This window comes from Nicotiana tomentosiformis, chromosome 5 (genome assembly GCF_000390325.3).
Source record: "Nicotiana tomentosiformis chromosome 5, ASM39032v3, whole genome shotgun sequence".
NCBI lineage: Eukaryota > Viridiplantae > Streptophyta > Magnoliopsida > Solanales > Solanaceae > Nicotiana > Nicotiana tomentosiformis.
In genome coordinates this window covers 112446088-112473186 of record NC_090816.1, presented here as the reverse complement: position 1 = coordinate 112473186, position 27099 = coordinate 112446088, and the positions used below count along the sequence as shown (strand labels likewise).

General features: G+C 34.9%; 1 protein-coding gene and 1 long non-coding RNA gene across 3 annotated transcripts; one reads left to right on the top strand and one right to left on the bottom strand.

Moving 5' to 3' along the window:
* Positions 1-14762: 14762 nt before the first annotated feature.
* On the top strand, positions 14763-22227 carry LOC104106024 (ubiquitin carboxyl-terminal hydrolase 27). Of its 2 annotated transcripts, XM_009614482.4 has the most exons (10): positions 14763-15211; positions 15527-15650; positions 16577-16677; positions 16786-17016; positions 17668-17736; positions 17824-17952; positions 18176-18313; positions 18645-18707; positions 20268-20606; positions 21829-22227. In XM_009614482.4, exons 1-10 carry the CDS (start codon positions 14948-14950, stop codon positions 22096-22098), a joined length of 1728 nt encoding a protein of 575 aa, XP_009612777.1. In that variant the 5' UTR covers positions 14763-14947; the 3' UTR covers positions 22099-22227. The 2 variants fall into 2 exon arrangements, with proteins under 2 accessions (XP_009612777.1, XP_018629609.1); XM_018774093.3 differs by lacking the exon at positions 16786-17016.
* Positions 22228-25939: 3712 nt separating this feature from the next.
* Positions 25940-26711, bottom strand: LOC104106023 (uncharacterized). The gene is made up of 2 exons (XR_688469.4): positions 26577-26711; positions 25940-26419 (listed from the first exon to the last, which is right to left on the bottom strand). It is a non-coding gene; the product is annotated as an uncharacterized lncRNA (long non-coding RNA).
* Between the last annotated feature and the right edge of the window lie 388 nt (positions 26712-27099).

The window sequence follows — 27099 nt, the reverse complement described above, 5'->3', positions numbered from 1 at the left end:
TCGACGACGTGGATTGGAAAATCGAACAATCTAGATCCACAGAACCATCTAGATCTTGTAGAGCCATTTGGGCCGTAACCCGGGTGGATCGGGTCCTGCTGAATCTTTTTTCTCTTCTTCTTTTTCTAAGAATTGTTTTTACTGTGGTGGTTGTTAATAAATTACTCCTATATATTTTCTTCTATTTAGTTTCCTTTTTTGAAACTATTCTACCTTATTTTTGGGGATTTTATCATTCTTATACACTATTTGAAACCTTATTACGAAAAATATTCATGTTTTGGTATTTACCCGACCTAAACACATTTTAGTTACAAAATATATACAATCCACCTTAAAAGACTCCAAAATCCATTATGTTTGCCTTCAATCAAGGAATTTAGTTACACCTTTTTCCTTTTTTTCTCTTCTTCTCTTTTCTTATTTTTCTTCCGCCTTAATATACGGTAATCATGGAAGCTATTTTTCTCCACCCTGTCATTTTGTCATGGATTGTTTTCCTAGTTTGTAAATTTGGAAGAAAGGAGCAAGCTTTTAGGAGAGCAGAAAAAAGTGGATTTGGAGGTGTTGAGAGGAAAATGGGGTTCTTTAGAGTAGGCTAAGAGAGCTTCAAAATGGTTTCCTTGTTGGATAAAAGTTTTGATTTTTTGAATTAAGCCAAACAAGAGAATGGATTGGATTCAGAGTGGAAAATTCACGGGATTTGAAGCAAAGGAAACGCATAGCATCTCATCCTCCTAAGTTCGGCAAATGTCACTGACAAACTGGAGAAGGTGGACTTGCTCCTCTGCACTTCAAGCGGAAAATATGTTTTATTTTGTTTCTTGTGTTGTAAAGATTGGTCTAAGTAAAAATAAATAAAAATAGATATGCGTGTCTAAAATGTATTCAGTCAAGTATGTATCAATCATTAAAGGAAGATGGGTCAAGTAAAAATATATTCAGTATACAACTTATCTATAACTTATTTAGAACTTTCATACATTATTTCTACACAGTTATATACAACTAGAATATCATACAACTTAAATACAATTTTTATACAATATGTCTTTTGTATATTTTGTATCTGATTTATACATAGTAAAAATAAATTTCATACAACTAATTACATATTATACAACTTATCTACAACTTTCATACATTATTTTTACCCAGTTATTTACAACTACAATATCATACCACTTAAATATAATTTTTATACAATATGTCTTTTGTATATTTTGTATCTGATTTATACATAGTAAAAATAAATTTTATACAACTAATTATATATTATACAACTTATCTACAACTTTCATACATTATTTTTACCCAGTTATATACAACTATAATATCATACCACTTAAATACAATTTTTATACAATATGTCTTTTGTATATTTTGTATCTGATTTATACATAGTAAAAACAAATTTCATACAACTAATTATATATTATACAACTTATCTACAATTTTTATACATTATTTCTACACAGTTATATATAACTACAATATCATATAACTTAAATATAATTTTTATACAATATTGTTCAACTTTCATACAATATTTAAATAAAAATATATATATAAACAACAGAATACATTTTTTCTACAATTTTACTACAACTTTACTACAATTTCGTAAGTATAATGTATGTCATGTCTTCTTCTTCTTCTTCGACGACGAGTTTCAATATGAAATTCAGCTAAATTCAAGTATAATCTTCACCAAAACACCCTCGAAATTGAGATATAAACTCCAAATAATATTCTCAATTATTTGCAACAATACCCAATCCAAACAAATAATGGTATTTGAAAATCCAAATTCGAATTCAAAGCTTCGAAGTTTTTTAATAGCTGTCAATGGTGGAATTGCTGCTCTCTTTTCCTTTGTTCTACATTACTAGAATTAGGGATTGAGAGATAGAGAGAGATGTAGAGAGAATTCTCAATTGTTTGCAACAACACCCAATTCAAACAAATAATGGTTTTTGAAAACCCAAATTCTAATTCAAAGCTTCAAAGTTTTTAAATGGTTGAATTGCTGCTCTCTTTTGCTTTGATCTACATTACTAAAATTAGGGATTGAGAGATAGAGAGAGACGTAGAGAGAGAGAGAGAGAGAGAGAGAGAGACCGAGAGAGAGAAAGAGAGCACATGAGGGAGAGAGAATAAGGATGAGAAATAATTGATTCCTAATATAAAGGGATATTCATTTAATTCCTAAAGTGTATATAATTGGTAAATTTATATATAGGATGTAATTAAATTGAAACTTGAGTAGGGAGGGTAATAAAGTTTTAAATAGTGTATAGGAATGTAAAAGTTCCTTATTTTTTAGTATAAAAGCAAATTAAAGGGAGAGTGCACAAATAGTCATTTTAGGCATACTATTTAAGGATTAACCAATACTTATTTGTCCTGAAAATTTGAACTCAAAATCGTAATTTCAGGACAATTCATGATACTTGTATCTAGGGGTGTTCATCGGTCGATACGGTACGGTATTCGGGTTCTTAAAATACTATACCAATACCATACCTAATTATATTCGGTATGGTTCGGCTTTTCTCCTTTCAGTTTTGATTTATTCGGTACGGTAACTTCGGTTTGTTCGGTTTCAATTAGGGGTGGGCGTTTGGTACTTTGGTACAATATTTATGAATTACGGTTCGGTACTTCGGTATTCGCTATATCAATTATGCATACCAAATATCGTACCAAAGTAGTTCGGTATGGTTCGATATTTTCTTGTTCGGTTCGGTACGGTTTCGGTATTGCACCGTCCCTATCTAACGTGACAAGCAGTGGCACTGGCCACTGGTGATTCTGTGAAGTAGTGGCAATTTACATACCATATTCAGTAAATAAACACAACAAATACATACGAAGCATACAAAATTAGAATGGCACATGTCCATTGGAGGTTATTCTGATTTACACGCAGACATCATTTTCTATGATAAAACTAAGGAAGCAAGACAAAACTATGTACTGGGAATGAGATATAAAAATCTTTGCACAATTGTTCTGTTTGGTAACTTCAGATTCATATTCTTTCTCAGAAATGGTTGAGAGTATGAAGAAAGTTGCAAAACTCGATGCTTTATGTTGGTTACAAGAATGTTATTGGAGCTCGAGGTGCTTCTTCGCGTATTATGTCTTCCACTGAGCAGAAAGAAGAGTCAAAAGGAAATGAGAACAATGTGAAGTTGATTAAGGGATACATGCAGAAGGTAGAAGAGGAGTTGTCTAAGAAGATTTGCCGATATTCTAGAAATTATGGACAATCATCTCATTCCATCTTCTGGTACACGATAAGCTATGTATTTTGTTACAAAATGCAAGACTAATGTTTAACAATCCATTCTAATTGTTCGGTATTTCGGTATACCGAAATATAGAAACCTCAATACCGAGGACCGTACCGAAATACCGAATAACCGAAAAATTGATACTGAATTATACCGAATAAACCGATACCAAATTAATTCGGTCCGGTTCGGAATTCGATTTTTTGAATTTTATGCCCACCCCTAGTTTCAATATTAACTAGTGCATAAAGCCATAAACTGTAATATTTTTAATTAAAGTACTCACAAATACAAAAATAAAAACGTTCTAAGCTCACATGACTATTGACAAGATTTTGTCCAAAACCAGCAAGTATCAACCCATAGAGAGAGAAAAGGTACATAAAGGAATAAATTTGATCATTGAAAATGTCTTGTTACTTACTTAGAGCTAACTGCTGAAGTTAGAGAATACAACAAGGACTAATCCAACAGATGCAATTCAATATACGAGAAAAAATACCCTAAAACCGTAAAAGTATTACGTTAAGATGCTTGGCATCCTAGAGAACAAGAGTCAAAAATTTGCACCCTACCTTGTTCTTCTATTTTTCTAAAGAAACACATGGGCTTTACTGCCACCCTCAACATGCATATCAAAGAAAAGTATTATGTAACTTAGTATGTTATAATCAATAATATGCGTATTTTTTAACTTATTATATATTTCGGTACAGTATTGGTATTTCGGTATTATTTTTGTAAATATCAAGTCCGTATCTAATACCATTTTATTTTAAATTAAATTAAATATCATACCAAATACCGAAATATCGAATACCAAATACCAAATTTTTTTATTTCGGTACGATAATTCGGTATTTACCAAATTATGCATGGCCCTACTTGTATCCCAAAAATTTCAATTGAAAACTGAAATTCACAATACATCGGCTAATTTTAAATAGCAGCTACCTAGTATTATATCTACCAAATTAAGGCTACAAATATTTTATTACAACTAGAATTAGAACTGATGTGATGTAGGTTAATTGTAAGGAAAATTAATCATAACATATTGTGATCTTGCTTTCTGAAACATTATCTAATTGGTGTAACAATATTGCGCGCAACTGTCATTATGCTTCTCTATGCAACAAAGCCAAAATCGTGAAGATTCTGAAATGTTAAATAAGTAAATCTTTATAGGATAAAAGTTTGTAAACATTCAGATTCATTCGGGGGGAGGGAGATTAACCTCATTACTTCTCACTGGGCGAGAATGATGAATTTGTGAAGAATCGAAGAACACATAACCTAGTTCTAATAATCATCGTAGAGAGAGAAATATTGTAGATGAATTTTATTGATTGTGCAAAAAAATAAAATTCTCAGTCTTTACAATATACAAAGCACTAATATATACAAAGGGGGTCGGATACATTAATTTACACTGGGTCTAAAATACAAATGATTGCACGAGGCCCATCAATTAAATATGTGTGACCTAACTAGTCTTCAGCTCCAACGCCCCCTCAAGCTGGAAGGGCTAGCCATTCCAAGTTTGGCAATGAAGCCCTGCTGCCACACACCAAGCAAAGGTTTAGAGAAGATATCAGCAGATTGATCAAAAGTGAAAATATAGTGAAGATAATTGAGACCAGTAACCAAAGTGTTGCGAACAAAGTGGCAATCCACCTCGATATGCTTGGTATGCTCATGAAAGACAGGGTTCTTAGCTATGTGAACAACAACCTGATTATCACAAAACATCTCAACTGGACAGACATTCTCAATACCAAGTTCACCCTATAATCTGATCAACCAAGTAACTTCAGCCACCAATATCTGTAAGGCCCTACATTCAGCCTCGACAGAAGATAAGGCTATGGTGGGCTGCTTATTAGATTTTCAAGAAACAGGGCAACCACCAAGCAACAAGAGAAAATCAAAAACAGACTTTCTGCTATCTGAACAGCCCAATCAGAATCAGAGTACCCTTTCAGAGAAAAATCAACATTATTGTTCAAGAATATCCCTATATTAGATGTACCAGCTAAGTATCTGAGCACATGATAACCAACTTCCAAATAAGGCACTCTAGGAGCAAACATGAATTGACTAAGATGTTGAACTGTGAATGAAATGCCAGGTCGAGTATGCTGTGAAAAATTTAGTTTACCAACTAATTTTCTGTAAATAGAGGGCTGAGGAAGCAAGTCACATGTTTCAGCTGTGAGCTTTACATGAGAATATAAGGGTGGGACAACAGGGCTGATATTAGAACACTTGTACTCATTGAGAAGATCATGAGTAAGCTTATATTGACTAACCAAGAAACCTCGAGGCTGCTTGACAATTTCAAGACCATGGAAATAATGAATTTCTCCAAGATCCTTAATTTTGAACTGAGCATCAAGAAACTGTTTAAATGTAGTAATTTCAGACATATCATCCCCAACTAACAATATATCGTCCACATAAACTGCCACAATAGTGAGACAAGGCTCTGATACTTTTCTAAACATGGAATAGTCATTTAGACTAGGCTGAAAACCTTTAGACTGCAAGGCAGATGAAAGTTTTGCATACCAATGCCTATATGTTTGTCTTAGACTATAGAGAGACTTATTTAGTTTACAAGCTAGAGAATAATCAGGAACAAAACTAGAGGATGTAACAGAAAGACCCTGGGGATTTTTATGAAAACTTTCCATCTAAGTCCCCATGTAAGAATGCATTATTCACATCGAGCTGATAAACAACCCAACCCCTCTTAACATCCACAGACAAGAGACACTTAATAGTAGTCAACTTAACCATAGGAGAAAAAGTTTTAGCGAAGTCTACATTGTCTTGTTGATTATCCCCCCTAATGACTAATATTGCTTTATACCAATAGAACTATTAGAACCCAAAGGTCAACCTCAATAGAACTATTAGCTTTATACTCAACCTTGTACACCTATTTACAGGGCATAGCCCTCTTACCAACAGGTAAAGGAACTACATCCCAAGTGTGATTAACTTCCAAGGCCTGAAATTTTTTATCATAGCCTCTTGCCAAGTAGGATTAGAGGCAACCAGATGATAGAATTGAGGCTCTTGCAAGTAACTGTCAGAAGGTACAGAAAGAATCATAAGAGCAAAAACAGAATTGCAAACATAATCACTAAGATATGCAGAGGGTGAGAAGTTCTAGTGGATTTTCTGTTGACAGGTGGAAGAGGATTTAAGACAGAAGCAGGAGAAGGAAGCACAATAGAGGAGGAAAGAGAAGCAGGAGAGGATAAACCGGGTACATGAGAAGAAACAAGAGAAGTGGGAAAGGGAACAGAAGACATATTAGGAAATAAAATAATTGGAGAAACAAAAGAAACAGAAGGAGGGAAAAGATGATTAGAGTTAGGATTAGAGTAGGGAAACATATTCTCATGAAAAATAACATTTATAGAGTAAAAGATTCTAGAACTGAACAATGTGAGAAGCTTGTACCCCTTCTTTCCTGGGTTGTAATCAATGAACAGGGAAAGAATAGTTCTAGATTTGAATTTATCCCTATGTGGCTTAGGCACAACAGCAAAACAAAGACAACCAAAAGTCTTTAAGTGAGATATACCTGGTGCAATCCCATGAAGAAGTTCAAAAGGTGATTTGGAATTTTTCAGCAAAAAGAGAAGGAAATCTATTGATCATGTAGGTGGTAGTTAAAATGTACACCCACCAATACTTAACAGGTAATTCAGACTGAAAAAAGTCCGCTTGCAGTTTCAAGAAGATGCTTATGTTTATCTTCCACAACACCATTTTGTTGAGGTGTGTGTGGACAAGATATTTGGTGTAAAATCTCGTGTGCATAAAAGAAAAATATGATTGTGGAACTAGACCCTAGTTCAAAAGCATTATTAGACCTGATCACTTGCACCAAAGAATGAAAATGTATTTTTACCATAAAAATAAAGGATTGCAAGATAGTAAAGGCATTGATATTACAGGACAAAAGGTGAGTCCAAGTTGTTGTAGATAAATTATCCACATTAGTCATGAAGTATTTAAAACCATTATAAGTATGGATATAATAAGGACTCCAAAGGTCAACATTGATAAGTTGAAAAGGGGAAGTATAATGTATATGGCTTTAAGGAAAATGGTACATTTATTGCCTAGTCATGGGATATAGAAAAGATTGTTTCTTAGGCAATTTGTCAGACAAATAGGAAATGGTTTTGATTTTACTAAAGGACATATGCCAAAGTATTAAATGCCAGGAATGATCAACAGATAAAATAGAGGAAGAACTACAGACAAGAAACTCATCAGTATGCAATGAAACTGAGGAAATAGGGCAAGACATAGAAACTGTTCTTATTCATTTCATTAGTAGAATTCTCAGCAATGGTATTTACAATTGAAGTATCGAAGATAGAATTACAAGTAAAAGTGAGTGTAGCAGGGTTGAAGATGTAGAGCCTATTATAAAGACTATCAAGAGTCATTGGCCTCTTCATAGAAGGGCTTTGCAAACACAAGCAACAGAAGAAAATAAAGCCAAACAATTAATTTGCAGAATTAGTTGAGCAAGAAAAATTAGATTATATTGAAAGGAAGGAACAAGAAGCACATTTGTCAAAGAAATTTCAGGAGTTAAGGTTAAAGTCCTAGTGCATGTGACTTTTACCTTGTAACCATTAGGTAATGTAACAAGACAAGGAAATATGAGAGGCTTAATGTTTGATAAGAAGGAGAAATGCGATTTTACGTGATTAGTTGCACCTGAGTCTATAATCCAAGGACTATTCTCTACCTCATAAAAGATACAAGCAAGGAATCTAGAATTATTGAATGTATGATTACCTACGAGACTTGCAAAATTAGCATAACCAACAGTGATTTCCTGAGGACCACCAGACACTTTGGATTGTTGAAGAATATTTATAAAATGATCAAATTGCTCCTTAGTAATGCTGGCACCCCCAGATTTTGATGACACACCCTTAATATCTCCACTAGAAGACTCAGGTTGTCCCTGGAAATGTGAGTCAAAAGTTTGAGCAAATGCTGTAGTTCTCATTAACTTAGAGGGAAAACCATATGGGAACTGTAATACCCCGGAAAAATTCGAAGTACTTAAGCGCAATTAAGAAAGTTGATGTGCGCTAATTATATTATTTTAGATAAGAACTATTATATAAATGATATTAATTGATCATGATAATATATGTATGAGGTGCATTAAGAATGGTTTATGGTCTAATGAGAGCCCCAAGATTAAGTCAAGTTTAAAATTTTATGATGGGATAAAGTTTCAAGTGAGTTCGCACAAGACCTAACTTCAAACGAGCATAACTCTCATGATATGAAGATTTATATGCTATGTGTTTAGTTTCTAATACTTCAAACCGTTTGTCATTTGGACACTCTTACAAGAAGTTATGACCAAATTACTAAAGGCTGGCAGAATGTGATTCTGCGGCCAATTCTACGATCGCAAAAGTGGTTATGCGACCGCAAAACTAGTCGCAGACCTGGCCAGCGCAGCCCAGTTCTGGGCATCGATTTTGCGGTGCATTGTGCGACCCACATACCCATTATGCGGTCCATTATGCGACCGCATACCTGATTTCGGAGGGTTAATTTTTTTATTTTTATAACCCGACCCCATTTTGATAAATAACCTTTGGAGCTTATTTTGGGGCATTTTTCTGAGGGTTTTAGAGAGAGGTGAGAGCATTTTAGAGAGAGAAGGAGGAAACCTAACATTTTAATCATCCAATCTTGCACCAATCTTCAAGAATCAAGGAAGTCAATCACAAGATCTTCATCTAAGAGGTAAGATTCAAACCCCTAGTCTTCAATTTCGAGTTTGGGGTAAAAGATGGGTGATTGGGGGTATGATTCTTGGGTGTAAGAGTATTATTTATATATTCTTGTACTAATAAGGTTTGTGAAAAGATTGTTGAGCTCAAATAAGTAAAGATTGGGTTGTGGAGTGAAGAAAATATTGTAGCTTGTAGTTAAATTTGCACACTTAGTATTTGATAAAATGCTCAAATTAGCCGAGACCATGAATATCTTCCTAATTATAGTTCAATTTTGTTATGTCTCAGAGTAGATTGGGATTGCTAGAATTTTTAGAACATTGTAGTAATTTAAGGAAAGCTCAAAGCGAGGTATGTTGGCTAAACTTTCTCTCTTAGAATTGAGTTTCATGATGTTCCTGTAAGTTCCACGTATGGTTGTCTCAAGTTCCTTATTCTATATTCCGAGTTGTTCCCAATAAATTCGATTATCCCGAATAAGCAAAGTGTCGAGAATTGTGTAACTAAACTTGTTCCGAATGTTCCTATCATATTATGTTATCCTTCGAGAATGTGTTCAAGAATGATACGTGTATTAAAATGTTATGGCTTTGAGTCGTATTTCAAACGAAAGCTAGTATGCCAAATTGTGTGAGAAAAAACTCAATATGCTTAAGACTCTTAATTGCTCATATGTATACCTAAAGTTTTGATTTGGAAATGTCTTGTTGTTGATAATCTATAATGATGCTTGAAAATGAAATAAGTGAATTGGGGATATAAAGTGTGGCCAACGTGCTAAGAATGAAGGTTATACTTATGGCTAATGGTGCCAATAAAATAATATGATATGAAAAAGATTATAAAATGAGCTTTGATTCAACTATTCCAAAATTGACTTCGAAAATAGAATTTGCCTAAAAGCTTATGTACTCAAGTCATGTCCATATGTGGCTGTTTCAACTAATGCTATGCTTTGTGAGTATTTTCAATATGTGTTTGCATTATTACATATTCGCGAATGGAAATTGTGTATTGTCCTTTTTGGGGAAAAGTATTTCAAGAATAAATGGTGTGTTACTTGTTGATGATTTTAACTTGCGCATCAATTGCCAATTATTTTACTCCATTTATCGGAAAGAAATCTATTGTGCTTAAATTGTTCATTTCTAATGAACTTAAAGTTGTGATTTCCGAAATATTCTATATGCTGATATTTGATGGTGATCTTTAAAATTGAAAGAAGTGAAAGTATGGAATGTGAAATACGACCATCATGCCAGGAATAAAGAATCTTGTGAATGGCCAAATGAGCTAAGGAAATATTGTCGTTGTGAATGACTGAAAATACTAATGAGAATCTATACAATGTGAAAGATATTGAGGTTAGTACAATTGTATTTATGTTACACCTCTGTGTGCAAATCAAATCAAAAATATTTTTGGGAGCATTATTAGCAAAATCGAGGAAGGGTGGGTCATAAGGCCCACACCTGAAACTACACGTGTTGGTGTAGGTGTGGATTGTGATTATTCCCCTTATTTGAGATAAATTTGAAATATTGGAGAAATTGTGATATTATTACCCTTAATTAGGATGAAACTGGTAACAATTGTGGATTAGAAAATTCAACCCACACGGCATATGTGGGAAGGCAACCTAGCTGATCGGGTGGAGATCGGACGTCATGTTGCGCACATGGTGGTACTACTCTTGGTAACAACTTTCTTTTGCATCACATGTCAAACCACATTATTCGTGGGGAGATGGTCTAGCCGATCGGGTGTGATCGGACTCCGTGCTAACAAAGACGGTTGTATATCGGTACTAATGATCTCCCAACCAAAATTGTATATGAAGTTCGTATTTTGAAAATTATTATGTTTTAACTGGACATTTGGATATTGTTGATTGTGACTTGCTGTTTCTATGTGTTGCCTTTTCTTATAGGGCATTCTATTTTGAAAGAGGACTTTTAGCTATACATACTAGTGCTATTCGACGGTACTAACATCCTTTTTGCCGGGGGCGCTGCATCTTTAATGGATGCAGGTGATTTTACAGCAGGCGACATTGATCAGTGATAGCAGTACACTCTTTTCAGCTGATTTGGTGAGCCCCACTTCATTTCGGGGCTATGTATCTTTTGTTTCTCATGTACTTTGTGGTTGAGGTATAGCCGGGGCCTTGTTGCCGACTTTTTCATATTTCTCTTCTATTGTACTTAGAGGTTCTGTAGACAGTTTGTGGGTGGTATTTGATGTTGGGGATTAAACTAGAAATGTTGGTATTTGGAAAATATGTTTTTCATTATATCTATAAACTTGTAATATTTTGGACATTATGAATGGAGCTGCTAATGGGAACTAAATGGAAGTTATTAATAAAATCTTTTCAGTGGTTGATTAATGGAGTACATCTCCTCTTATTTCATGAACGAGTCTGGGTAGAAGGAATATCTGACAGGCTTGCTCGGCCGGGTTCACTCGGTTGAGTGCCGGTCACGCTCCTCGATTTCGGGGCGTGACAGGAACACATGCAATTTGAAGCACTCTTTAATTGAGTGGCCGTGCTTCTTGCAATATCTACATATCAAATTGCCCTTCCTGGTGGAATCAAAGTTTACTCTTTGAGTGTAAGGCTTCTCTGTGTGTTGTGTGGCAGTAGAGAATGCCATAAAATCAGAATTGAATGATGGAATGGCAGCTTGAACTGTGGATGACTCTCATCATTCACAAGCATAGTGTAAACACTATCCACATCGGGTAATGGTTTCACTAGAAAAATACTACGCCTAATTGTGGAGTAGGAATCATTGAGTGATGAACCTTTTGATCTTCATCTAATTTCTGACACCCTTCCTTACAACCAAAAACACAGTCATGATAGAAAATATAAAAGGAAAGCTAGTCCCATAGCTTCTTAATTCTGTTAACATGTAGAAATGCTAGATGTTCCTTGAGAAATGGATAAAATCTCCTTTCTAATTTGATAGATCTTAATTCTACTCGCCTGATCAAACCTCTTCTCAATCTCATTCCATAATTTCTCTGCTGATTTAGTGTGCATAATAGTCTCTCCAATCTCTCGATCCAAACTTTTAAGAATCCAAGCAACTACCATGTCGTTACATTTAGTCTCGGGCTCAAATAAAGGAAAAGCAGGACTAGGCCCCAAAATCGTGCCTTTAATCATCCTCAATTTATTTTTACAAGACAAACCTAACAACATACTCATGCTCCAACTTTTATAACCAGTACCATCAAAGATCGTAGAAACCAACATTGTACCCGGTGAGTCGGACGACAGAAGGAACAAAGGTGAAGAAGGAGGTACAGTAGAATCGTCACCACTAACAGAACTATCTTCATAATTCGATGTCGAATCCATAGAACCCAAATTACAGGTAAAACACAACTCACAATAGGCCAAAATTAGGGTTTTAAAATGCGATACCCACACTCTAACAAGCAGGCTACATAGAGAACACGAAAGCAAAAGAACAATGCTAAAAACTTCGCCAAATACTTGAAAACAAATAGAGTTCAGTACCTCAATATCTAGTAAGAGAGAAAGTCTAAAAAAAATCGCCGTTCGAAAGCTACAGTAGACAGATAGTCAACCCACCGGAAAATAATAGAATCATCAAACAAAACCATCGTAGAATCAAGGCACTAGGTCCGATCTATCTTCAGTGGCTCTGATACGTGCAAACATTCAGATTCATGATGAATTTCTGAAGAATCGAAGAACACCTAACCCTAGTTCTGGTAATCGTCGTAAAGAGAGAAATATTGCAGAAGGATTTTATTTATTGTGTAAAAAATGAAAGTCTTAGTCTTTACAATATACAAAGCACTAATATATACAAAGTGGGCCGGGTACATTGATTTACACTGGGCCTAAAATATAAATGACTACACGAGACCCATCACTTAAACATGTGTGGCCCAACTAGTCTTTAGCTCCAACAAAATTTGACTCCAACATGTATTACCTGAATTGTCATTCAGGTTTCTACTACTTGTTTAGTATAGGCGGTCTAGAAGTAAGGGAGTTCAAATAATACCCTTCCTAAAAAAATTTACTTATTTAGATATGTATATTACAAGTTAAAATAATAAAATTCATGATAAATATAAGGGTTGAATATCTTGACTTGAAATAAAAATGTGGTATAGCCTACGTCTACAAAGCTGAATTCCCAATGAAAAATCTGGCCTCGTCCCGATGGCTTAGTACTTTTTTGGTAACATAATATTCTGGATTATATGAAAAAATTTGATTCCATAATGCATGACCTGATCATGAATAGCAGTTCAGGGTGTTCTACTTGCTTACGTAGTGCTTTTGCAAATTTGATACGATGGAATTAGTCATATGGCATTTTTCAAAATTCATGGTTACACTCCAACTTATATATTGGTTTATCATATTATTCCATATGTCCTAATTTATGTGGCGCTGTTTAAATTTTGAGAGTTCAAATTTTTAATTTTGACTATGAATTCAGACATAAAACGTTAGCTTTTTTGAAAGCAAATATACACATATAAAAACTATGTAAAAGATATTGTAAGTCACAATATTATAACAATCCAGAACATATAAAAATACAACAAAAAAAAGAAGCTCATTTTGACTTTCGAAATTTGAACGACGGGATGGAAGTAGTAATAGATATTACGTGGGTGTTTGGACATAAGAATGGTAGAATTCCGGAAAAAGTGATTTTTTTTTTCAAGTGAAAATGGTATTTGAAAACTAGAGTTGTGTTTGGACATGAATATAATTTTGAGTTATTTTTGAAGTTTTGTGAGTGATCTGAGTAAAAATTTGAAAAATAGTTTTTTGGAGTTTTTTAAATTTTCGAAAAAATTTCAAAATTCATGTTCAAGTGAAAATTTAAAAATTTATGGTCAAACACTGATTTCGAAAAAAAATAAAAAAATTTCGAAAAAAATAAATTTTTTCTTATGTCCAAACGGGCTCTAAGTGTCATTTTGCACAATTCTGCACTGCATAAATACATATATTTTACTACTATTTGACCTTAAAAAAAAGGAATGAAATCATATTGAGCGACATACCTTTCTCATTTTTAAAAACCCACTAGTTCAAGAGATCAAGAGATATTACATCTCTCGTATGTTGGTTCTTCATATTTGTGTACGTTAAAGGATGTTGATTTGCACATTAATTTTTATTAATTCGTTCAAAAATAACGTATTTTTTTCGTAATAAGCTTTTATAATAACATAAATATTATAACAATTGTTTAAGATTACAAGTTTTAAACATCTTGTAATAAATAGTTGGACGAGGTTTACTGTTACTTTTACTAACCGATAATAGATTATATACTTATTGTATACGATTAAATACATATTAGACATAAATAATATAAATATTATACATTTGTCAGTTTTTTTTTTAGTTTAAGTCGTTGAGTGAGTGATTATTTAAGTTAATTTTTTACATAATTAAATATTACGACATATTTAATATTCGTAAGTTTTACTCATCTTTTTTCCCTTAAATTTCGTATCAAAACAAACTAGAACAAACAAATGACTATTACTTAACCAAAAAAGTGAAATAAAATCAGATAGAGGGACTGACCATTCTCATTTTCATCACTCCATTTTATTTATATTTTTCCTAAGGAATAGAAAAAGGCAAATTTACAATAAGCAGAAAATGGCAACAAAAAAAGGAAAAAAGAAGCGGAAAACGAAGCGGCCATGAGGACTATGAGGGGTTTAACCTGCCACTGCTCTATGAATTCTTATTACTCTTCCATAAACAAGGTCTTGAAATAGAGATCAGATATCTCCTACAAAATTTTGGAAATTGACAATACTATAACAATGAAAATTCATGGAAATATAGATTCTTATTCGCTTGTAAACAAATTCAAACATGGGTTTAAATCCCATTGGGTCACTGCTCATGGGGTTCAAGTCTCAGTTGCTGCTACTCTACTAAGTGTTGCTGGTTTCATATTTGCAATTAAAGATGGCAAACTCAGAAACTTCATGGTATCAGAGAAGCATAGTTCGAACAGTTATTATTGGACAATACCTGGATTGCAAAATCTTGGAAATAATTGCTTCCTGAATGTTGTTTTACAGGTAAAGATCAGATTTTTTAATTTATAAAATCTACCTTTTCTTGAATTTGGTTAATGGGGTTGTCTCAATTATTATAAATAAGAGGTTTTTGATGAATATACTAAATCCATCTTTTCTTGAGTTTTGTTAAATTTGTTGTTTTAGTTATTGTAAATAAGAGGGATTTTGTGAATATACTTGAATAGATGTTTATTTTTTAGCTGGCTGTCTGAGTTTTAGCAAATTTATTTCTGATTGGTTAGTCTTAATTTTTGTAAGCATGCGGTTTTTGATGAATATATTTGATAAAGGTTTGATTTTTGTTTTTGGGATCAGGCTTTAGCTAGCTGTAAGAGCTTTAGCAAATTTCTTGAGCAAGTTGTGGAAGAATGTGAGGGTTCATCAATGGAAGGAAGTGTAGACTTGCCAGTTATTGCTACTTTGGCTTCGCTCGTACAAGGTGTGTTTGAAGTTTGACATTGTAGAATTATGTTGGTTGGACTTGTATGAATAGACAACTATTTGAGTTCTACTCAAATGCAAACTTGGATACTAAATGAAAATGGAGAAAATCTTGTGCTTGTAGAACTGATAGGGAGGTAGAGTTTAAGGCATAAAAGCATGATGTTTTAGATCGGTTAATTGCATTTTAGCTAATTATGGATTGATGAAGCACAGCCGAGTATGCACAGAATGGTTATACGTCGAAGGGTGTGGCGAGCACTACCAAGAAGAGAATGGATGCTTGTAGTTATATGAAAGACCAAAAAGCTGCAAGTTGGAAATGGCGACTGTATTGTTTATATCATTCCAGCATTTTATGTTTGATTTTGTCAGGAAAAGGAGAGTTTGTGTTTTTGAAATTGGGTTGGATTCTTCTTGTATATCTTCTTATTCTGGAATAGTTATTACAACGAAGAGAGTTGTAGCCCTTAAGGGAAGGTATGAGGTATTTATCTTGATTTGTTAGTCTCTGAGATTAGGGGGAAGAAGTTGAAAGCTTCAATCTTTTGGTTAGAATACTTAATCCGCTTTTGCCCCGGATAATATCTTGGAACCATGGTTCTGTTGAATTATGTATAAATCATCTTCTTAGGAAAAGCTGCCTTGAGGTATTTTTGGGGTGGGGGGAATTGGTTAGGGATTGACCCTACATTGTGAATTGATATAAAAAAAAATTATTAGGCACATGAAGGGGGGGGGGTAGGGGGTATCGGTACTTACCTCCTCTTACCTACGGGAGAGTGAAGATGTCCACTCTTTTACGTTTGTTACTCCTAATCAGAGATACTTTTTGCTTCAAGAAGTAAACGTGAAGGGTAAGACTCCTCCCTGTCACAAGTAATGTTAAATGTTTAATGAGAAGATTGTTGTGATGTTTTGCAGAATTATGTATTGCACGACATGGAAGAGCTGTTCTAAGTCCACGGAGATTGATGCATGCCATGACTAGTTACATTCCTAATTTTAATCTAACTAGCCAGCAGGTAATTATTTTCTTCGTATTCGGACAATCATCAGTTCATCACTAGTATTAGTGTATTAACTAACATATTTTTGATTAGTGTATTAACTAACATATTTTTGAAGTGTAGGATGCAGAGGAAGCACTCTCCCATCTTTTATCTTCTTTAAGAGCCGAATTGTCAGAATCTTATGTTCATGATCACAGCTCTTTGGCGGATGTAGCTACACTTCCTAATTGTAGGATTGTAATGCAAAGGATGGAAGGAGAAAGCGAACAGGAGAGATGGCAGCAAAGTTTTCTTGGACCTTTTGATGGGATTCTTGGTAGCTTTTTAACCTGCCAAAGTTGTTCGTTTCAGGTTGAATGGTACTTGAAAGAACATTTACAATCATACAATTCAATTATCCAACTGCTGTTTCTTTCTGCACATCATGGAACATGTTTGCTATATTTACAAGGAAGATTATGTAGTTGCTTTGCACTGCTAGCTTAGGCACACATGCAATCTGAGCCTTTGGTTTCAAGTTGCTGTAAAAGGGAAGATATTATTAACTAATGGAGAAGTTATCAAGAAAACCATTAACTAATGGATATCAATAGTACGTTGTAAGTTAAAACTTAATAAAGAGTCCTATCTTACATTTTATGCCATCTTATTAGGTCTTTTTGGATGATTTTGTCTCTAGTTTTGCTGGCTTTGCTCTTTAACTTCCTTGGAGGATATGATTGTGAAAGTACTCTTATTTTCTCATCAACATGCCGCTTCAATAGTTTTTAGTCCTTCTTCCGTGCATAATATATGGCAAAATTCTACCATTTAGGTCATTATCTTGTAAGTGGAGCTAACGAGACTATATATGAGTTTCAAGGTTGGACCTTTTACTTTGTAAAGTAAGCTGTAAATTTAATGATATCATGTATTATGATCTCTTTACCTTTGGATTTGCGCTATATCTTCTGGATCTTCATTCCTTAATTGACTTATTCACGTTCTGTTGTTTTTCTTCAGATCTCTCTGGATTTTCAGTTGTTTCATAGCTTGCATCTTGTACCAGTGTTAAGCAGCAGTGGGGCTGTCGTAAGTTTAAAACTCTATTGTCATATGTTTATGTGCCTTAATTTGATTCCATATTCATGGTGATTCTTTCTGCAAATAAAATGTTAGATGCCGGGGTGTTCCGTGGAGCATTGCCTGAAGCAGTTCTTTGTTGCAGAAAAACTTGAAAACTATAAGTGCAGCCACTGTTGGCATATTGCTGCCGTAAAGTTTGTCTCTGCCATGGATGAAAATGAGGTAATCTTGGTTAACAAATCTTAGTTTAGCATACTATCTTAACCTTGAAGCTTATGGCTGTAGTCTATAGGTTGAAAAGAGCTTATATGGCCTAGGTAACATTTCTCTAATATTCCTCCATTTGGTGGGAATTTGGTCACTGGTTCCCCTCTGAGGTTTCTGTTTTTAACAAATTTGTGGTCCTTTTCTAGTATCTGTATAACTAGAAGCAATTTGTTCTCAGGCTATAGTTGAAAAACTTAAGCTGTGCAATGAGGAAGATTCATGTGATTGCAAAGAGCTAGCATGCCTTGCAAGATTACCATGGTCAAATAACTTCTCACGCACTTTCAAGCAACTCAGTATTGGCCGGAGTCCTAAGGTATGGTTGGTAGTGCCATTTTCTTCAAATAAGAACTGAAAGTGCTAAAAACAGGTTATTTACTTCATTGAAAGGATTGACCACATAGCTGTCAACAAAATCAAAAGGGAGGAAAATAAGGGTGGGCAAGCAATAACGTTGTTAAGTGCTTACATGCTACTAAATTTAGGATCAGAGGAGAATGATCTAACGAGGGACTAGTTTCTTGATATCCAAACATGATTCAATTTTAAGACTTGGTGCTTCAGCTCTTAGTCATTTAATGGTTTTGTCGTGTATTGCTATTTGTTGTCTTTTTTTTGCATGTGCTTACAGTTGTGCCACGTTGCAGGTTCTCTGTCTTCATTTACAACGCGCTTCTATAAACGTATTTGGAGAACTGGTCAAACTTCAGGTACTGATATTTTGGCATACAGTTTTTGTTCATTTGATAAGTAGATATTTATTAGAACAAGAACACCAGCACATGAGGTAAATATCACCTTTCATCAGAAAAAGAACAAAGAAAATAAGAAGGAACACCCCCAGATGAGGTTCTGGTAGACGGCATAGTGTACTTGAACATAGACTGTTTCATCCACTGTTATTGATTTTCCATTCACCTATATCCTGTCATAGTTTATGTTGCACTTCAACCTTTTTATTTCCTGCTCTTGTTGATTAATTCCCCTCTTTTTTGTTTGACACTTCATTTGTTTCAATTACCTAGCCATCTATTTTCAGTTTGCGTTACTGATTGCCCCGTCTGTCCTCATAAGATCCCCATGAGATGCCTATGAACTTTCTAAGTCCTTAAATTTCTGCTACTCTATATATGATCTAGCTGCTTTCTGCATTTCCGTTGTCTAATTGGAATCATTGGAATCCTCATCTGTAGAGTAGTCTCTGCATTACTTAGAACATCCCTCTCCAAAATCAATTAATATTCAATCTTGGTTATGCATCACGTCTCCATAATGATCTCTGTCACTGTCGTTCTCCTTTGTCAGTTTCCCGCTTTTCCCTTAATAGCTAATGTCTTCGCAAGACAGCACGAATGTGTTGTGGCCTACTCTGTTCTATATAAGACTAGAAGAAAAAGCTTACCCAATTTTAGCATATGGTATGCCTAGAATGATTCATGGCTTGCTTGCATCATGCACTTTGTTTTTTACTTCATTCAACTCTTAGCCATGTCTTATTTGTTCTTTTTTGTTTGTTGTTCTTACCATTCTCGCCCCAGGAAATGCCTTACCTCCTCTTTTATAGATTGATTTGAACCAGTTAGAAGACTCTGGTCTTTTTGATTTCTTTCATGTCGGATTCTGAAGTTTCCATTTACTGGCTGCTCCTGCCTATTGGGTTCACTGACTGATGTTACTTTCTCTTTTTTTCTTTTCCCCTTGTGTTTCAAGTTGAGCTCACCCTTGCATATACGTTACCTAACCTTGTTCTTTTTTAGATTTGCAGTTTATCTTCAGATCTTGACTCTGTATACCGTTCCTAAAGAAGTTGCTTGGATAGAGATGCTTCTAATGAGAAACGTTACCACAGTTGCCTATCCAAAATAAGGATGTTATTATAGATGCATTTTCTATGCCCTATTGCACAGTTACAGAATCCTCCAACAGAAATAGAGGACACCCCTATCTACTTTTGGCTGTCCCAAGATTATGTCCATCTCTTTAGAAGATCATTCCTTTCTTTCGTATGTTTGAATGCTATATCAGCTTTCTAGTTGCGTAGGACCAACTTCAAACTTTCAGAACTACACCATTTGGCTTCTAAATCTTGACTGTAGCCTTGGACCTACTGACTTCAATTACTACGTAATTTCTATCGTCACCCAGATGTTCATCTCTGAACCTAGGGGACAACCTAAATATGGAGTTGTTCTTTGATGTTGAAATCTTATTCTATGCTTTGGTGCATTTTGCTGCGTTTTAAATCTTCGATGTTTGAATTTTGTGTTCAGGGACATATTTCGTTTCCATTGATTTTGGACTTGGCTCCCTTTGTGAAGAATGGAGTGGGGACAAAGAATTGGGAAGAGAAACTGCAAATAGGGAAAATAAAGCATCAGCAGCAGTCTTTCCCTTTGTTTAATTACTTAAATCTGCAGGATAATAACGAGATGTTAAATTGCAGTACCCAGAGTGAAAGAAAGTATTCTACAGAAGTAGAAGATACGGCTGATTTGTGTATCTCAAATAAATGTGGTGTTAACACACCAAAGTCAATATCAACTTTGCTCGAGACAGAAGGCTACAAGGAGACGAGCTTAAATCAGCTGCCTCCACATTCTGAAAATCAGGTTGGTTGGTTGCTCGCCTTAGGTAGATAATCTCAATGATTGGGCTACATGGTTTTACTGTGTATTTGAATCTTCATGCTTAAAGTTTGATATGCATAATGATTCTATCCATTCCATGACCACCTACTCTCGAAGTGAATTTGCGCTGTGTAGCTTTAAGTTGGTAGTGGGATCTCTATCGCTGGAGGGAAACTTTCAAGTAGTACTTTTCCTGAGTAAAGTACTCATATCTCATGCTTGCCGTCCAGAAAATCTCAACTCAGGATGTGAGGCTTGTTGCTAATTAATCACTGTGTTTATACTCCAATCTTGTGATAGTCTGAGGAATACAACAACTACGCTTCAATCCGTTGCAAGTTGGGGTTGGCTATTTGAATCCTCATTGTCCATGTCGCTCCATTTAAACTTTGTGATATTCTGAGGAACTAATGGAGAAACTATGTAGATAATTTAAGGAGCGACATGGACAGTGAGGATTCAAATAGCTAACCCCAACTTGCTAGATATTGAGGCATAGAAGAGAGCATTAGACAAAAAGATACCATCCTTGTCATTGGACTAACGTTTGTGAATCTCTTGATTCACGATTAGGCATAAAAAGCTTTTCAAAAGGAAACTAGTAGACGGTTATTGATCACTTCTTCCCATCTGATCCCGGAGTTTCTTAACTTCGTTTGAAGCTAACAGTCATATTTTAAGGATCAAACCAGAATTTAACTATGTCTAATTACAGTACTAGCTTCTTAGGGACGGACGGAGACTAACTTAGAAGTAGGGAAACATTGTTTTCCTTGTTATGCTCTGCTGTTTCGTGTTCATTTTATTCGTCCACTCCCTCCATAACAGTTCCGCACCCCTTGTTGAACCAAACATAGTCACATTGTAAGGATCAAACAGAATACCATGATGTCTCCTTATGGCTTATAGTACTAACCTCGTGCGAACAGATAGAGACTAATGTTGGAGCCTTTTAACATTTACAGATTACTCAGCGTTTTGTGTTTGTACAGTTTTTACTGTGGTCTATTATTGTGCATTTAATTCTCTATCCTGAAATGAGCTTTGGATTACATTACTATTTGCTTTCAGGATTTGAGCTTCATGATGAACAAATATGTACATAAAAACCTCCCAGCAATCTAGTTTCATGTTTATCTAGCTTAGTTACATCCACTCAGTATGAATCTCACTCGATGTTGCTCCTCTATCTTTTGCGTTGCAGCGTGAAGCTTCCCCAATAACACTAACCGGACATCACATGTACCGACTAGCCTCTGTGGTGCAGCACTTTGGAAGAGTTGGTAGCGGGCATTACACTGTTTACAGACGAGTGACAGCAAAAATAATCGAAGACTATCCTGCAGGACTACTGGGATCTGCTGTTGATCAGTGGTCTTGCATCTCAGACACCGACGTGCATAGTGTTTCTGAGAAAGATGTTCTAGATGCTGAGGCAACCTTACTATTCTATGAAAAAGTTTCTGATTGTTAAAAATTTTGCTGAGTTGTAGTAGCTGTTTGTGGTAAGCTTGAATAATTTGTGTTAGCAACTCAGAAGCTGGCAAACCTATTGAATTTAATCAGATTTTACATTTTAGTGTACTTTTTATTGTTTTCTTTATTGGCTTATGATTTCAGACGTATGGCCATCCCCCCCCCCCCCCTAATATTAATATTATTTTGTTAGAGATTTTATATGCCAGTAAAAAATATAGAGATTTATAGTGCAGATAAACATTTTCTTTTTGTCGAGTTTTATTTTATATAATATTGGACTAAGAAGAGTTTAAATGAATTGAGGCGTAACTACTATTATTTTCTTCTTAAAAATGGAAATAACAAATTAGCAACTTTTGAATATAATAAACTAAAGTAGTTGCACGAGCCTCTCAATTTTCTCTTTTATTGTAACGACCCGACCGGTCGTTTTGGGCATTTATGCTCCTTTCTACTATTTGAAGTTTTGAATATCTTCATACGATGTATTATGACTTGTGTGAATTGTCGGTTTAGGTTTTCAGGTATTTCGGAGTTAGTTTGGAAGAATGAAATCCAAGGATTAAAGCTTAGGTTAAAATAGTGACTGGATGCCAACTTATGTGTAAACGACCCCGTAATAGAGTTTTGATGATTCCAATAGCTCTGTATGGTGATTTTTGATTTAGGAGTGTGTCCGGAAAATTATTTGGAAGCCCGTAGCTAAATTAGTTTTGAAATGACTAAAATAGAAATTTAAGTTTGGAAGTTTGACCGGGGGATTGACTTTTTGATATCGGGAGCGAAATACGATTCTGAAAATTAGAATACCTCCATTATGTCATTTATGACTTGTGTGCAACATTTGAGGTCAATCGGACTTGATTTGATAGGTTTCGGCATTGAAGGTAGAAGTTGGAAATTGTTAGTTTTTCATTAGGCTTGAATTGGAGTGACGATTTATGTTTTTGATGTTGTTTGATGTGATTTGACAGCTCGAGACTAAGTTCGAATCATGTTTTAGGACTTGTTGGTGTATCTGGTTGAGGTCACGGGGGCCTCGGGTGAGTTTCAGACGGCTAACAAATCAATTTTGGACTTTGCATTCGAGCTGAAGAATCTGGTTTTCTGTCACTGGTTTCCTTCTACGCGATCGCGTAGAGTTAATTTTGGGCAATGAAAATTTGTGCTTCGCGATCACGTGAGTTGGTCCGCGAGCGCATAGAAGAAGTGACTTGGTAGAGAGTTTAAGTTCTGAATATCCATTTTTACCGATTTGGAGCTCGAGAATAGGCGATTTTTGGGAGATTTTCAAGAAAAGTAACGGGGTAAGTGTTCTTAACTCAATATTGGTCAAATTACTCGAATCCACGGTTGTTTTTAACTATTTAATTGGTGAATTAAGTTGGAAAATTGTGAAAATTCTCTTGGTTTAATTTGAAGATTTGAGGGTCGAGTTGATGTCGGATTTGAGTAAAATTTGTATGGTTGGACTCGTGGTTGAAGGGCCGTTTTTATTTTGTAACTTTTGTCGGGTTCCGAGATGTGGGTCCCATGGGCGATTTTTGAGTTAATTTCGGCTTTTTATTGGAAAATTAGTATTTTCTTATGGAATTAATTATAATAATTTTTATTGACTGAATCAAATTAATTGTGACTAGATTCGAGCCGTTTGGAAGTTGATACGCGCATAATGGAATTTCTGGAGCATTGTTTAGCTTGCTCGACATTGAATCTGGCTTGTTCAAAGTAAGTAACTCTTCTAATCTTGGAGCTGAGGGTATGAACCCTGAATATACGTATTATGTGAATTGTTTGGAGGTGTCGCACATGCTAGGTGACGGGCATGTGGGCGTGCACTATAGAAATTGTGACGTAATTGTTCCGTAGAATTTTGTAGTCAAATAATCTTGGCATTTTCCATGCAGTTTTATGTGTTGAAAAAATTTAGCTGAGAATTATATTAAAAATCATGTTGAGGCTATGTGCCAGTATTATTGGGACCCACAGATGTCATATTGCTGTGAATTATTTGTTTTAAATTGAAAATTCATACTCAGTCATATTTATTTCATTGCATATCATATCTTAGTCTTTGTTGTTATTTATTGATACATCATATTATCATTTTCGGGCTATTTTCATGACATTGTGAGCCCGAGAGATTGGAAAGATTGATGACTGAGTGAGGCCGAGGGCCTGATTGTGAGGATAATTATGGGATCGGGTTGCACGACGCAGCATGCCATATTGACTTTATATACTTTATTATTATGGGATCGGGCTACCCGCCGCAGCAGGCCAGATTGGCTTATTATAACACGTGAATTGTCCGTGCGGATACAGATATTGATACTATAGCACATGAGTTGTCAGTGCAACACGTGAGTTGTCCGTGCAGATTATAGCGCTTGGGCTGAAGGAGCCCCTCCGGAGTCTGTACACACCCCCAGTGAGCGCAGGTACCTACTGAGTGCAAGTGCCGAGTGCCGAGCGATTGGAAGGACTGAGTGACTGTGAGGACTGAGTGACCTTTGAGAACTGAGTGACTGGGAGGACTGAGTGACTGGAGGGACTGAGTGAAATGATACTCTGAGAGTATGCATATGATCTTTATCACTGATTTGCATCGCATTTTCCTCATGCTGTACGATATCACGTTATTCATGACTTATTACACCTACTGGCCTATGGGCATAATGATGCATTTTTCACTGGCTATCTGGAAAGAAAATGAAACATCTTATTTATTGTGGAAATGATTTTTGGGAAAATTACTGTTTTCAACTTACTTATATTTTTGGTAAACGATTTGGATTTTCACTGATACACCGGAAAGGCAGAATTATTTTCAAAAATCATGATATAGCTGAGCATTTATTCTTTGAGTTACTTCTTTTATTACTTGGTTTATGTTGTTATGAACTGTTGTTGGTTATTGGAGATGGACTCTGACCTTGGTACAAGCTCGTCACTACTTTCAACCTAAGGTTATGTTTGTTACTTATTGAGTACATGTGGTCAGTTGTGCTCATACTACACTTCTGCACCTTGCGTGCAGATGTAATTGGTTGCTAATGTTGCTGTGTTCGTTGGGAGCTAGATCTGAAGGTGTACCTGCGTTCCGGTTGTAGGTGCCTCTTGTTCATGGTAGCCTTAAATTCATAAAATTCTGTTTATGTACTTTTCAAACATATTATGTATTTATTTCATACCAGCTTTGTAAACTCTATTCTTAGAAGCTCATGATTTGTACTACCAGTTCTCAGGGAAATGTATTGGTTTCATATATTTTCTTTTAATTAATTGCCTTATTAAATTCATTGAAATTGGATAGTTGATAATTGGCTTACCTAGCGGGTTGAGTTAGGTACCATCACGACTAGTCGAATTTTGGGTCGTGACATTTATCCACTTAGCCCCCTTAAGATTACAGTTTTTCATCGGTGAGATATCTGTTCCTTTGAAAAAATAAAGCCTTCCACATTTATATTTCGACCCCTATAAATGCACTATAATTGGAATAGTAACATTATATTTAACTCTGAACAATTGTGTCCTTGTCCAATTGAAGCTGTTTGAAGTTTTATAGCTGTCTCTTTAATCGTTCATGAGTTTGTTTTCAGTTTTTACTTTCCTCTTATTTTACCTCTCTCTATTCCAAACAAAAGAATAATAAGAGTTCATAAACAGTCAACCATCCAATTATCTAGTTGCTAAGTAAAAAATGTAATGTAAGTATGCAACAAAGGAGAAAATACATCTGAGATAGTCAAATAAAATGCAGTCATTGTTCATAACATAGATACCAAATTCAGAGGAGTATTTAATAAATCTGAATTCGTGAAACTATCAAATAGTAATAAATAAACATCTCTCAATATTATTATTTGAAGCTTCGTGTATCTTCATAAAAACTTCATAAATCCATATGAATGTAAAAGCCTGTAAATAATCCATCAAAAGATGTATATATATATATATATGTACATAATCTCTTCGACATTCATTCTATATTCATCTTACTCCCAAAGAAAATTTCTCAAAAACCTTGACAGAAATTCACTGAGTCTAGCTCGGACTATATATGTGCAAGAAAAAATGACACATATAAAAACAGAATCAAAAGACTTCAAATTCGGGATTCGTCTCGGGATATAACTTCCAAGTTTGTAAACTTTTTCCATCCTAATTATGAATTGGAGGTTTCTTTCCGGCTGGAGTGTAATCTACGTCTATTGCTACCGAGTCTCTATAGTTTGATTGCTCTTCATTCTTTACAAGGATTTCTTGGTCACTCTTTTGAACTTCATAACGATCTATTCGTAAATTCCTAGCTGCAAAAATAGAAATAAAACAAAAGAATATGAAGAATAATTTAAAAACCTTAGATTAGATTAATGACAAGATCTTTGCACATATTTTCTAGAAAAAATGGATTATTTCTCCATTCAAGGAGAGATAACTAGAAATAAATAAATAGATTTTATTTACCTTGACAAGTGATCAAGAAGAAGCAGAACAAGAAGGAAACGACCAAGAACCAATGCGTTTTTTGGTTACAAACAACCATTTTTGACGTTCTAAAATTTTGATTATAGAGATATATCTGCATGTTTTGTGGGTTTTATACAAATTCTTTCATTATTTATAGATAGACAACATAGATTGGAAAAATTGGGCAATCAATTTAGAGATGTCAAATCATGTAGCTAATTTATGTACCTGGAGAATAGCATGAGGGCCCTTATGAGGGGTGACAATAGATTCAATATCAGCATTTTGCATGAGAAATCTTTGCATGGTTGTATTCACTATTTGTGTATATAGCTCTTGTACGAATGACTATACTGAGGTTAGAAACAATATTTCTTAAAACAACAACCATATGCCATGTCTGCTGTTTGTACGATTCTTGTTTTTTTTTTCTTCTTCTTTTAAATCATGAAACTACCGAGAGTCATAGCATGTTTGGCCAAGCTTCAAAAATACTATAACTATTTTGAGAAGTGCAAAA